The 14,004-nt window shown below is 58.7% G+C and overlaps 1 protein-coding gene across 1 annotated transcript in view; it reads right to left on the bottom strand.

Annotated features, from left to right (window-relative positions):
- The window catches only part of STK32C (serine/threonine kinase 32C), a 74,386-nt gene that overhangs the window by 11,392 nt on the left and 48,990 nt on the right, over nt 1–14,004 (bottom strand). Inside the window, exons 3-4 of the mRNA XM_018041608.1 lie at nt 1,279–1,430; nt 543–716 (exon numbers count right to left, since the gene is read on the bottom strand). Coding sequence (XP_017897097.1) covers nt 543–716; nt 1,279–1,430 — 326 coding nt within the window. The remainder of the gene's footprint in view (nt 1–542; nt 717–1,278; nt 1,431–14,004) is intronic.

The following is a 14,004-nucleotide window of genomic DNA, read 5'->3' as shown; positions in this document are numbered from 1 at the left end:
CCTGCGGCCAAGCCTGGCCTCCTGACCTCCTGGCACTCGGTCAGGAAGCATCCGTGCCCGACCTCCTGGCACTCGGTCAGGAAGCATCCGTGCCCGAACCACGACCAGATCGGCGTCCCCAGGAAGAGCTGCAGAAATCACGGCTGCTGCGCTTTGTACCACGTGGGATTTTGTGTTTTGTCCTGCGGACGCAGCCTTACCTTCCTCGTCAGCCTTCAGATACTAAAACTAATTTGAATGTGCCCGGGACACGGCAGATGGGCATAGGGCACCGGCGGGGCAGGGGCGGGAATCCCCCACTTATCAGAGCAGGTGAAGGCAGCCTCTCACCGGTGAAGGCACCGCCCCCCGTGCCGGCCTCACCTGCTCAGACATGGCCCGCCCCGTGGGGGCCTCATCTGTGCAGCTGAGGGGCGGGCTGGCTGGGAGCCGGCGCCTGTGCGCCCAGGCGCCACGCCTGGGGCAGGCGTGCGGCAAGGGCGGGGCGGAGCACGAGGCGCCCGGGGTCCCGTGAGGACGGCCGCCCCGCAGCGCCCGCGCACCTGTGGATGATGTGCTGGCCGCGCAGGTAGTCGAGGGCCAGCGCCATCTCACAGACGTACAGCCTCACCGCGTCCTCCGAGAACTGCACGTTCTGCTGCAGGTGGTAGCGCAGATCCCCGCCCAGCAGCAGGTCCACCACCATGAACATGTCCTCCTCGTCCTGGAAGGAGTACCTGAGGGCACGGGGCGCCGCGCACTCGCTCGGCTGGGCGACCGGGGTCACGGCCCCTGCCACACCTGACCAGCCCCCCGCACCAGGGCCCTGGACCCAGGGCTGTGCCCACTGGACACTCCCAGTGACGGTGACGGTGATGACGGTGGTGACGGTGACGGTGATGATGGCGATGATTATGGTGACGGTGATGGTGATTGTGGTGATGGTGACGGTGATGGTGGTGATGGTGATGGTGATTGTGGTGACAGTGATGATGGTGGTGATGGTGGTGATGGTGATGGTGACGGTGATGGTGATTGTGGTGATGGTGGTGATGGTGGTGATGGTGATTATGGTGATGGTGACGGTGATGGTGATGGTGATGGTGATTGTGGTGATGGTGGTGATGGTGGTGATGGTGATGGTGATGACGGTGATTATGGTGATGGTGATGGTGGTGGTCCGTGCGTGCGTGCGTGCGTGCGCATGGGGACACCTGACGGCTGCTGGCCCCGGGGGCGCTGTGAGGGGGCAGGGTGGGGGCGGGCGCCTGGGGCAGGAGAGGCCCCCCGGCCGCTCACCAGAGGTTCACCAGGAAGACGTGCTCTATCTCCTGCAGGATCTCCAGCTCCCGGAACACGTTGCGGACCTCGTCCCGCTCGATGCACTGCTGCTTGCTCATGTACTTCATGGCGTACATCTTCTGCGTGTCCCGTTTCTGCACGATGCACACCTGGGGGCGGAGGGCGCGTCAGCCCCGCCGCCGGCCCAGCAGCTCGGCAGGCGCGACGGGAGCCGCCGGACTCTGTCTCTGGCGGGACGCGTCTCCTCAAACCGCAGCTGAGCACCCAGCCCGTCACAAAGCCCCTCGCCCTGGGGGCCGGGCTGCAGCACGTGGATCTGGGGACACGGTCCAGTCCACGCAGAAGGGAACATGATGCCTGGAGGGGCTGCAGCTCAGGACGCGGGGGCGGGGGCAAGAGGCAGACTCGCCCCTCCAGTCTCCGAGGGAGCACAGCCCTGCAGAGCCCTTGATTTCAGCCCAGATAAACTGAGACTGGGACTCTGGCCCTCAGCAACGCAAGAATAAATGTGCGCTGTCTTAAGCCACTCAGCGTGTGCTCACTTGTTGTAGCAGCCACTGGAAGTCAACGCAGCCACCCAGTGCTCCAGGCACCCTGAGGGACCCAGACGGGGGCGGGTTACCAGACAGCGCCGTCCACTCTGCCACGAAACACTGCCTTCCAAGGGCCAGGGCCGTGACAGACAGCCTGTCACCGAGCCTTCCGGGCCCTGCTGGAACCCAGGCCGGGAGAGAAGCTGGGGCAGGCGGCCACACCCCAAGGCTCCTAAGGGTCCCCCCTACCCAGGAGAACACCCATCTGAGGACAATGAGTCTTTCTGAATCTTTCCTCTCATTTCAGCAAAGTGACCCCTTGGGAGGGCTGGGGTGCTGTCCCCGGAGGCTGCCCTGGCGTGGTGATGCCCACCTGGACCTGCCTGGGGACAGCGCGGGCCTAGCCTCAAGTGCTTTCCTCTCCGGGTCTCCGTGTTCTTGGCCCAGCCTGAGAATGTCACCCAGGAACGCAGACTGACAGGCAGCAGGCAAGGACCCAGCCCTGTGTGGTTCCATGACTATGTTGGATAGAGTGCAGCCACGCCAACTGGAAGCCAGATCACCAGAGGGGCAGGTGGGCTGCTAACGGGGGATCCTGGCCGAGGTCATGGGAGAGGGACCCCAGAGCTTCAGTGGACAAAGGCCCATTCCATGACCATCAGCCTGGCCGAGCCCCCGGGAGCTCTGAACACCAGAGCCCCACCCCTGGGGCTGGTGTCCAGGCTCCTGGGGATTCTCCCGGGCAGCCGAAAGAGCTGCCCCACCCCAGCTGCGGGGAAGGCCCCCGGGCCCTTTCAAGTGTGAAACACCAGCCTGTCCCACCCTCGGCCTGGAGCTGGGAGCCCCGGGGGACTGGCACTGCCTTCGCAGGCTGCCAACCAGGGCACGAGTCTGGGCCTGCGGTGCAGACGTGAGCCAGAAACACAAGTGAAACCCTGACACTGCTTAGAGGCCAGGCCCCAGCTCCTTGTCGGACGGATGCAGAACACCACATCCTAGAATAACATCAGACCCTGCTCTCGCTGCCAGCCAAGTCCTGATCACGCAGGCCAGCCACGCCATGCCACCACTCGGTGGACACCACACCCAACAGCTGCGGGTGCAGCCAGGCGGCAGCTCCATCATCGGGTGGGGCTCACACCCCCAGACCCGCCGCTCGGCCTGATCGTCCGGGTGCAGTGAGACTCTGGGACCAGAGATCCCCCAGCTGCCCACTGGGGGCCTGGGGACTGAAGGAGGCCTCTGGGCACTGAGGTCCGTGGACCCAGAGGGCGCTGCTGGGCTGCTCTTGGCCTCAGCATCCTCGGCCCTGCCTGGTGAGCGGCCCTGCGCGCCATGGGGCCAGAAGGGCCCGCCTGCTGAGCACCAGGCCTGCCCCAAGAGCAGGAGGCAGTGGAGGGCGCGGGGGCTGCCACGCGGGAGGGGCAGGAAGAAGCGCAGAAAGGGCGCCGTCTCAGGATGGAGATTTTCCCCCTTGACTTGCTGCATTTTCCAGATTGCCTTTAACACTGCTGCTGTGAAAGCCAGCTGGAAGGTTCAAAATGAAATAAGGGTAAACGGCATGAACAGCAGCTGACCCCTGCCCCGGTTCCGGCTCCAGAGCCCTTCTCCGGCTGAGGCTCCGTTGGGTTCAGGAAGAGCTACCGTCCGTGGTCCCCGGGCGGTGTAGGCGGGAGTCCCCAGAGCAGCCCGTACCCTCAGCGAGGGGAGGAGGAGGAACCAGCGCCTGCGGTGAGGACCTCAGCGCTCAGCCAGGAGTCCTCTCCTCCCACCTGGCAGCCCCGCACACACCCGAGGCCGCCATGGCAGGGCCTGGACGCGCAGCTCTGGGGAGGTCCTTCTTGCCCAGGGCTGCGATGCGCCGTCTTCTCCCCAGGAGGGATGCTGGGGGCTGGGCCGAGCACCCTCCACTCTGAGGGCCCCAGCACCGCAGCTCAGCGCTCCTCCGAGCCAGAGGGAGGCCGGGACGGACGGAGTGTGAGCGGGACCCAGGCCTCCTGAATCTTTGGGCTCTGTGTTCTGGAATGTTCTCAGCTCATCTTGAATTCTAGCCAAACCCCAAGAGTGCAGAGGTCAGACCTGGCCTCCCCGGGGGTTTCTGGAGCACACAGAAGGACCGTGACCGCAGGGAAGCCTGCAGAGGGGCTCTGGGAGCTGCCTGGAGCGGCGGGGTCTCCATGGGGGCCCCTCGGGAGGGGAAGGCAGAGCTGTTCCCTGGCTCTTCCCATCCAGGCACAGCCTAGGGGGAGGAAGACAGGAGTCAGTGCTGGTCTGTGAACACGACTCTCCCTGGGGTGGGTGTCGGGAGCCCGCCGGCCATCTGTCGATGCACGCCAGCCCGGAACGCTCATGCTATCCTGTCTCTGCGTGACACGGGTCACCTGGAGCCACACGGCCTGTGCCGGTTGTCCCCACACTCTTGCTTGAGCTGGGAAGCCTCCAGCGTGGCCCGTCCAGCAGCACAGATTCAGGGCAGGCAGGGCTGCATCTGACCCCGTCACCCGGCGGTCTCTGCTGTCCTGGGCTGACCTGGGAGAAGCCCTCGATCTCGGGGAGGCCTGCATCTTTCGTGCTATCTCTGGGGGTGGTGAAGGCAGAAAAGGCTGGTGGGTTTTAAGCTCATTGGTTTAGAGTCACATTAGAGGAGATATCCATGTAAAGATTTCGCTTCTATTGGGCTTCCCAGGTTGAGCACCGAAGAATTGATGCTTTTGAACTGTGGTGTTGGAGAAGACTCTTGAGAGTCCCTTGGACCTCAAGGAGATCCAACCAGTCCATCCTAAAGGAAATCAGTCCTGAATATTCATTGGAAGGACTGATGCTGAAGCTGAAACTCCAATACTTTGGCCACCCGATGCAAAGAGCTGAGTCCTTGGAAAAGACCCTGATGCTGGGAGGTATTGCGGGCAGGAGGAGTAGGGGACGGCAGAGGATGAGATGGTTGGATAGCATCACTGACTTGATGGACATGAGTTTGAGTAAACTCTGGGAGTTGGTGACGGACAGGGAAGCCTGGCGTGCTGCAGTCCATGGGGTTGCAAAGAGTCGGAAAGAGTCAGACATGACTGAGTGACTGAACTGAACTGACATTACTTATATGTAAGCTTCCAAAGTTATATAAAATGCCTAGAAATTTTTCAACGTCCTCACAACGACTATATGTCAGTCATAATTCCAATTTTCATCTGAAATTGTTACATGCAACAGAAAAAAACAAATTTCCATAACTGCATAATTTTTACAATAAACTCATCAGATCTTTGACCACGATTATTTTTCAGTCTTTAGCCTTTTACAGATGGTTACTGTTTTACTGATCTTTCCTGAAAGCTATTATAATCAAATGCAGACAAAAACCTTTCATCTTTAAAAAGTTCATGGAATGGACTCTGATAAAGCCTCTAGAATACAGGTATCTGGTAACTAAGGCCACACCACTGAACTTAAGCGAGCCTGTCTAAACTCTAGTGGGAAAACTGATGGGTCCCTTTTTATTTTTTAGATTTATTTTTGGCTGCGCCGGGTCTTCAGCCGCAGCTGGCGGGGTCTCCGCCACAGCGTGCAGGCTGCCCATCCCAGGGGCGTCTCCTGCTGCAGACCCCGGGCTCCGGGTGAGCAGGCCTCAGCAGATGCCACGCGAGGCTCTCGAGCCGCAGGGTGTGGGCTCAGCGGCCCAGCACCTGTGGGGTCTCAGACTGCGCCCAGGGAGGGAACCAGCGACCCGTGCCCTGGAAGGTGGGCCACCAGGGAAGTCCCCTGACGGGTTCTGAAAACCGCTGATCTGCGATTAAGGAAAACGAGAATTAACTACACAGGCCTACACGAATCCTGAAGACGCCTATCTAATCTTTATGACTTTCTGTTTGAAGCATTGCTGGTCCTTTAATGTGTGCTTTCCAGGCTTATTATTTTTCTCTTTCTCTTAAGCTATTAGCTTTCAGCAATCTGGAAAATTACACCTTTGTAAACAGAACCGAGACATTTATCTTCTCTCCCAATCTGTTCCCTCTACAATTGAGAAACTCGTATTAAATATCCTGTTTTCGTGAAAATACAGTTATTTTATGAGGTCAGTAGAATATGTTCTCCTATTTAATTGAAAACGCTGGTCATGTTGCCAGGCTTTGGCTGGCGTGTCATATTGTAAAATGATGCAGCGGTTCTCTGGGTTTTTTCACCATGAGAATTTTTGCTGCAAGCAGAGACAGTTGGCCATAATATAACTTTGCCATAAAAGATAAAATAATAACAAGAGGGACATTTGAAGGGACTTAATGAAACATGAAAATTAACAGCAAAAAATTTTAAGAATTTTAATGTGAAAATAAAAATACAAAAAAATAGGGACTTTCCTGGTGGTCCAGTGGTTGGGACACCTCGCTTCCAGGGCAGGGGGAACAGGTTTGATCTCTAGTTGGGGAACTAAGATCCTATATGCCTGTGGGGCTAAAAAAAAATAACTTAACTCATTTAACCTGTGTAGATTCGTGATCACAGTGTATTTGGGTGTCTTAGAGAAAGTGATGATACTTCTTTTGTTAAAGTCAACTGACCATTAAGGATTCAGGATTTAACGTTGGATGTAAATTTACGGTCTTAAAAATTGCGATTTCCCTGGAATTCAAATGATCAGACAAAGGACGCTGCTGTTATCAATATAAGGAGCGTACATGACTTGTGGCACACGTCTGGGTTACGTGGAAATGATCCATCACAAGCTCAGCCCCGGTATTACTTGGCTGGATTCTGTGCCAAGCACCAAAATTCTGTCTATGCCACGTTCTCCACCATCGAACAGCAAAAGGGTTTCAAAAAATATATGCTCATCAAGAATCAGATAACCACTTCCTTGCGGGGACTAGGAGGAGCCCGTCTTATTTCTCTGCCAACTTCTAGCATCGCACAATTCATTACGGAAATTCAGCACGCATGAGATGTATCTAAGCTAGAGAGTCGATCATCGGGGTCTCCAAGACTGTGCTCAACGACTCGCCACCTTTTTGATATTAGCTGCAGTTTGGAAACTTTGGGCTTTGACAGGTGGGAAGGATGGCTGTGCCCACAAAGGATTTGCTGACTGACATGTTATCATTTTCCAGTGTAGTTTGCAATCTGGCGTTTACGGCATTGAAACCCGACTGTCAAACCAAACCGTCAACCAGTTATTTTATCTTTGATGGCCAAGTAGATGTGCAGGGAAACTGCTCAGGACAACGATGTTTACAGTTTGTAACACTGTGTGAAGTTCCAGCCTGGGCCTGCCTTACGGGGTGCAACGTTACGGAGGACTACAGTCACTTCTTGGCAGGTCCCGGGAATCTCAGGATACCTTGGGGACATTGGGAAGCGAGGAACTCACCCAAATGTGTGAGTATTAGAGGCTCAGCTGATGAGATGCTCTAAGTTAGCTTCTAGCCCCAAGAGGCTGTTCAAAGTCTGACCAGGAATTCCTCACAGAAGTTCCAGCAAAGCAGGAACTTAAAAGGACCTACGTGTCAACCTGCTCTTGTTGAACTGACCTCAGTAGTCAGGTCATGTTTAATGAGACCAGACTGGTTTTGCAAACAAATTAATCTCTGATTATCTTCAGCACAAAAGGGTATGTCTGTAGGGAGAGAACCGCGCACCCTGTGGGGTGTCGAATGGCCGCGCCCCTCTCAGTAATTCACGCTTCCAGTTCGTCTCCCAGCCTTCTGACGTGGAATCACGAGAAGTGAAAGCTTCCCCACTGGCTGAAGGGGAACAGCTCCGTGTGACCCTCAGCGAACCCTGTCAGGCTGTGTGTGGACATCTGTGCCGGTGTGGGGGCAGCACCCTCAGAGCTCACCTGACGCCGTCACCAGAGCCGTTCCGACCGCGGCCCAGGAAACGCACTGCACCCACCGGGGCCTGCCCGCAGCCCCCAGCCAGCGTGGCCCGGAGGGCTCCCTCCTGGGCGCCGCCCCAGCCGGCCGCCCTCTGGTCTGACCCGGTCGACAGCGGCTTACCCTGCAATCCTCACTCTTCACTTGTTTCCACCGGGGCCCAGCCTCCCAACGTCACCTCCTAAAACGAGACGCGACTGTTTAACTACCCTGACCTACTCTCAGGACTGAGGCACCGGCTCACGGAGACAGGGTTCACAGCGGCGACTCCTCCTGGGCGTGTGTGTGTGTGAACGGAGCTGGGGTGCAGCCTGAAACCCGCTCTCTGGCCACGATCATCCCCAGCCAACCGCACTCACAGCACAGCAAGGTCAGGAAGGCGCCTGCCCTCCCCTTCCTTCCTGAAACCGGGGAATCACCCCAGGCGGACAACCTCACCCCCAGGACGGGAGACTGAGGCCGGGAGAACTCGGTGCCGCGGACCTTGTTAGAACATCTCGCCTCCCCTTCAGCCTCCCACAGACTCCAGCCACCTTTGCACGTGCCCACCTTGTCTAAGCTGTCACAAGACGCTCAGGTTTTGTCTGCTCTGTGGGTCCTCTTTTCCCTACGAGGGCTCCCGTGTCCCCAAACTCACATTAAACAAATGTGTACGCACGCCTCTGTTCTTCGACTTCGGTTCAGTCGCTCAGTCGTGTCCAACTCTTTGCGACCCCATGGACTGCAGCATGCTGGGCGTCCCTGTCCATCACCAACTCTCAGAGCTTGCTCAAACTCATCTCCATTGAGTCGGTGATGCCATCCAACCATCTCATCCTCTGTCGTCCCCTTCTCCTCCCGCCTTCAATCTTTCCCAGCATCAGAGTCTTTTCCAATGAGTCAGTTCTTCGCATCAGGTGGCCAAAGTATTGGAGTTACAGCTTCAGCATCAGTCCTTCCAATGAATATTCAGGACTGATCTCCTTTAGGATGGAGTGGTTGGATGTCCTTGCAGTCCAAGGGACTGTCAAGAGTATTCTCCAACACCACAGTTCAAAAGCATCAATTCTTCGGCGCTCAGCCTTCTTCACAGTCCAACTCTCACATCCATACATGACCACTGGAAAAACCACAGCCTCGACTAGACAGACCTTTGTTGTCAAAGTAATGTCCTTCGACGTAAGTCACTTTAATTCCCAGGTGCAGCAGGAGGAGGGTGAGAGCCTGCCCCGCTCCGGCCTCCAGCCCTGCGCTCCCCTCCCCTGCAGACGGCCTCCAGACTGCGGGAGGGCACACCTCAGCTGTCCGAGGCCACACAGGTGCGTGCTTTGTCACAGCCACCATGGGACACGTCTTCCAAGCCGGCCGGGCTGTGAGAACACCCTGCTTCCTTGCAGTGCTCCTGACCAGGCCTGCGGGCACGGACGGTGCCCACCTCTCACTGCCCTCCCCCGCTCACTGCTCCCTCCCCTCTTCCAAGTGGGCAGAGTCCAGCCAGCACCCTGACCTCCTGCACATCGGCCAGCCCAGGTCAGGGGGCAGGCAGCACGGCCCCCGCCGGCCCAAGACCGGCCCTCGGAGGCCCGCGGTCGTCGGGTACACGCTGTCTGAGCCCTGTGCCGGGTCTTCCCCGCAGAGTCAGGTGCCCCCCAAAGCGCTCCAGTGGGGCACCTGACAAGGGCTTTAGGTGGTCAGTGACCCGGCTGAAGAGGCTGAATGGGCCTGGCCCCTGTGGCTCCGCAGAGCCCCGGACGGGGGAGCAGCCCCCAGTGGCGGCAGGTCAGAGCCTGGGGTCTGGTGCCTCCCTGGGCAGAGGCAGCCCAGCCCCACGTCGCATGGAGCAGCACAGACGGAAAGGCCGGAAGCTCAGCCTTCGTGAGCAGCCCCCCCCCACCCCGAGGCTGCGGGCGTGGGGCCTGTGAACCCGCTTCCTCAGATGGGACCGGTCTCGCTTCTGAGCTGCTTCCTCCCATAATCGGCTTAAGGCAGACAAAGAGGAAATGGAATTGGATCTAAGGTGTGAAAAGGAATAAAGTCTGGGATCCTAGGGCCCCCGGGCAGCCCCAGGCTTTCCCTGCGAAACCCCGATGACTTATGACCCGCAAGAGTCGGTGACCGACGGCAGGGCTATTGCCATTTTAACTGAACGCTGCTCTCGTTTTGCAGATTTTTTTTGTTGTTCCTGGAGCTGACAAGTTGGTCACAGCATTCATAGGGAAAGACAGTCAAAAATAGCCAGGAAAAAAACTTTAAAAGCAGAACGAGGCAGGGACGTGAGCCCTGTCAGGTATCAGCACATTATATAAGCCTTCTGTGATACTGTGTGGTCCGACCGTGGAACAAACGGGTGGGCCACGGGACGGAGTGCAAGCCCAGAAATAGACCCACCTGCGTAAGGACGTTCAGTATGTGATACAGGCGGCCTCTCAAATTTATGGGGAAACCAGACTTTTGATTAAAATATGGTGCTGGAATAACTGAGCAGCTCCATGAAAAAGAGGTAAAATATTCACGACACTTTAAGTCAGAGTGAATTCCAGATGTACAACAGGCTTGACGTGAATAAGGAAACAGACGTGAGGGAGGAAAAGCAAACGCTCAACCCGGCTTGTCACGCAGAAATGCAGCATAAAGCTCCGCGATGCTGCCCCCTCGCCTGTCGGGCTGGCAGAGGCCCAGCCTTGGCAGCCCTGGGCCGGCGCCCCGGGGAGCACGGGCCCCACGGAGGGCTGGCGCGTCTGGCAGCATCACACGTGCATCCAGCCGCCACCCGTGCCGCCCGCCTCTAGGAGCCCAACTGAAGACGCGCCGGCTCCCCTGCGCGCGGCATGGTGCCCACGGCCCTGCCAGCGGCCTCAAAGCTGGCGCGCAGCCCAACGCTCACCGGGAACACGTGTGGCTGCAGGTCAATGGGCCCTGCATCCCAGCAGGCCCCTGCGAACACGCCACCCCACGTGGCAAAAGGCACCCTGCTGCTGGGGTGACATGAAGGACGCTGAGAGCAGGGGTTGTGCTGGGTGATCCGGGGGCCCCAGTGTCCTCATCGGGGAGCAGAGGCCTCTGGAAGCTGGAGGAGGCAGACGCAGGCTCTCCCCGGAGCTGCAGAAGGCCCAGCCCTGCCCCACAGCGACTGCAGCCCAGGGCCGACCCAGCTTGGATGTCCGGCACTGCGACTGTTGGGGGGACGCATTTGTGCCGCTGCAGCCTCAGAAGCCTGTCTGCTCGCCCGCCTCAGGGTCGGCTGTGCAGGGATGGGGGTGGTCTAGCACGTGAGCGGGACGGCCAGAAACACCGTCAAGTCAAAAGGAGAGCGTGGAGAGAGTGTGAACACCAGGCTGCCCAGCGTCTAAGAAGCAGGTCCCATGGACACGGGAGAGAGGAGCCAGCGGGGATATAAACCCAGCTTCCTCAGAGGAGGACTTGCGGGAGGAAGGCGGAAAGAGGACCGACAGGGCCGCGGCCAAGGCCGGACTCGCCTGAGCACAGACGTAACCTGGAGCCTCGCGAGGCTCACACAGAAGCGCTGCACGTGGCAGAGGGGGCTCTCTGCACACCGAGAGCAAAGCAAGGCGTGACGCCAGCTGCACCCCAGGCCTCCAGCCCCCGGGCTGCTGGGCTGATCTGGCCTTGGGTTCCTCGAGGCTGCGCCGTCGGCTCAGCTTGGGAAACACCTTCCAGGCCCGGCGTCCACATGCAAGCTCGGCGGTAAAGGGCCTGGCCCAACCCAGGGCACCCTCGTCTCACAACCGACACACACGACTGCAGCTGGAAAAACCAATAAAAAGCGGAACGAAACGGAGCAGTGAGGAAACCCGTCCAAAGTGAGCGTGAAAGAGCGAGAATCCTGAACAGGCCGACGCTCAGTCGTGTCCTGCTCTTTGCGACCCCAGGGGCTGCAGCCCACCAGGCCCTTCTGTCCATGGAACTTCCCAGGCAAGAATACTGGAGTGGGTTGCCATTTCCTCCTCCAGGGGATCTTCCCAACCAGGGATTGAACCCAGGTCTCCCGCACAGCAAGCAGATTCTTTACCATCTGAGCCACCAATAAACGAGCCCTGAACAGAAATCAAAGCTCTACCGTTAAAATATCACAGGGCACCGTGTGACCCAGCAGTCCCATCACTGGGTGTGTGCCCAGGAGAACTGACAGCAGGGACCCAAACAGAGGTTCGCACTCCCGCATTCATGGAAGCCTGATTCACACCCAGGGAAAGGCGGAAAGAATCCCAGCGCCTGTCAGGGGACGAGCAGAGAAGGGAGTGCGGTCCATCCAGGACCTGGACCATCGACGTCCTGGACAGGACGCCGTTCAGCCTCCAGAGGTTCTGACATGAACTGCGGCCCAGGTGAACCCCAAAGACCTCAGGCTACATGTGTTCCGCCAGGATCCCTGTGTGATCCCACCTCACAAGCTGCACAGACAAGCCTAACTAGAGACAGAGAGCAGAGCAGACGTTACCAGCGCTGAGTCGGTCCCAAAGGAAATCAACCCTGAACGCTGACTGGAAGGACTGATGCTGAAGCTGAAGCTCCAATACTTTGGCCGCCTGATGCGAAGAGCGGACTCACTGGAAAAGACCTCGATGTCGGGAAAGATTAAAGGCGGGGGGAGAAGGGGTCGACAGAGGATGAGGTGGCTGGATGGCATCACTGACTCGACGGACATGAGTTTGGGTAAACTCTAGGAGATGGTGATGGACAGGGAGGCCTGGTGGGCTGCGGTCCATAAGTTTGCAGAGTTGGACAGGACTGAGCGACTGGACAAGGGCTAGGGAAGGGTGCTGTGAGTTAGTGTTAACGGGGAACGGAGTTTCAGTTTGGGAAAATGAGGAAGCTCTGGAGATGAAGTGGTGACAGCCATACAACAATGTGCGCGGGCCCGACGCCACTGAACCACGTGCTTAGAAGAGACAAGGATGGCACTGAACCACGTGCTTAGAAGAGACAAGGATGGCGAGTCGTAGATTCTGTGCGTTCTACTCTAATTTTTTTTAAGTTAACACCAAGCCAACTTATATCCCAACTAAACCAGTCACGAACCTGCTCAAAGGCCAGGGGCACAGGTCTGTGACTATGGGGCAGCTCCATGACATCTCTCGGGCTGCAGCCGTGGGTCGGCCCTGCCTGGTGCGGGCAGCGAGCCGGGGCTGGGACCCATGAGGGCAGCCCCTGATGGGAAAACCAGGTCTGGGTGCGTGCGGTGACCACCCAGGCCCAGGATGGGGGCTGCAGGGCCCTGGGGATCCTGTTGATGCCACCACGGCCTGTCCTTCAGTGATGCTGCCCACAGCTCCGCAGGACCACCCGAGTGGCAGCAGCTGAGGTGCAGTGGGAAGGTGGAGCCTGGGCTGAAGATCCATGGCGTGGCGCGTAGGCACCGACTCTAAGAGCCAGTGTCCGGATCTGGCACCTGGACATCTCAGGAGAGGGAGTGAAGAGCCTGCTCAGGGAGCTGGAAGCTGATGGCAAGGGCCAGAGCCGAGCATGGGCTGCAAGCAAAGCTATCTCCAGCAGCACCCCCGCCCTGGGCGGCTGCAGACGGCCAGGCTCACGTACCATTTCAGAACCCGGCTCGTCTGAGCCTCAGCCCCAGCCGCCCTCTCCCCCAGAGCATCTCGGCCATGAGGGAGGCACTGAACCCAGAACGGCTCCTGCTATGTTAACTCAGCGAGATGTCACAGCAGCGCTCCGGAGGGCTGAGCATTCGCCACCCTCCGAGGCGTTGCCACAGCAACCGTGAGTGCATGCTTCTCACTCAGATGGCAGCAGCGGGGAGGTTGGGCGAGGTGGCCTCCCCAGGGGGCCTTGAAAACAGGGAGAGAGGCGCGGCCGGGAGGCTGCCCAGCCTGCAACCAGTCTCCCGCCCTCCTGCCCGCACCTGCCAGGTCCGCCTGAGGATCGGGGTCAGGGGAGTCCTCAGGTGGCCGGGACCGTCTTAGTCCTCTCCCTGTAAACCGGAGAGATGTGAAGGCATGGCCCGGGTGCCGGCCACTCTGTCCCCTGAGGCCGGTGCTTTCCTTTCGGCCCCAGATAATTTCCCACCAGCCCTGCAGGAGCCAGAGGCCAGGGGGCCCATCTCACGCGGGCTGGGACCAGGAGGCCAGAGGAGGGTCCCCGGACCTCCCACCGGAAGTGCCTCCATCCCTGCCCCGTTTCACAGCGAGTGTCCTGCCTCGTACCCCACGCCCTCCCGATGGGCCCGGGCTGCAGAAGGGCAGAGGGTGGCCAGGCCCACCCACCCAAACACCAACGGTACAGGCACCCCAGAGGCCCCGTGGCAGCCCAGCCCAGCCTTCGTGCAGATGCAAAGGAAGAGGGTGCCGTGAAGTGCAGGGTATGCAGGGCAG

Source organism: Capra hircus, chromosome 26 (genome assembly GCF_001704415.2).
Source record: "Capra hircus breed San Clemente chromosome 26, ASM170441v1, whole genome shotgun sequence".
Taxonomy (NCBI): Eukaryota; Metazoa; Chordata; class Mammalia; order Artiodactyla; family Bovidae; genus Capra; species Capra hircus.
Note: the sequence above shows the minus strand (reverse complement) of the source record. Positions and strands in the feature narration are given on the sequence as shown.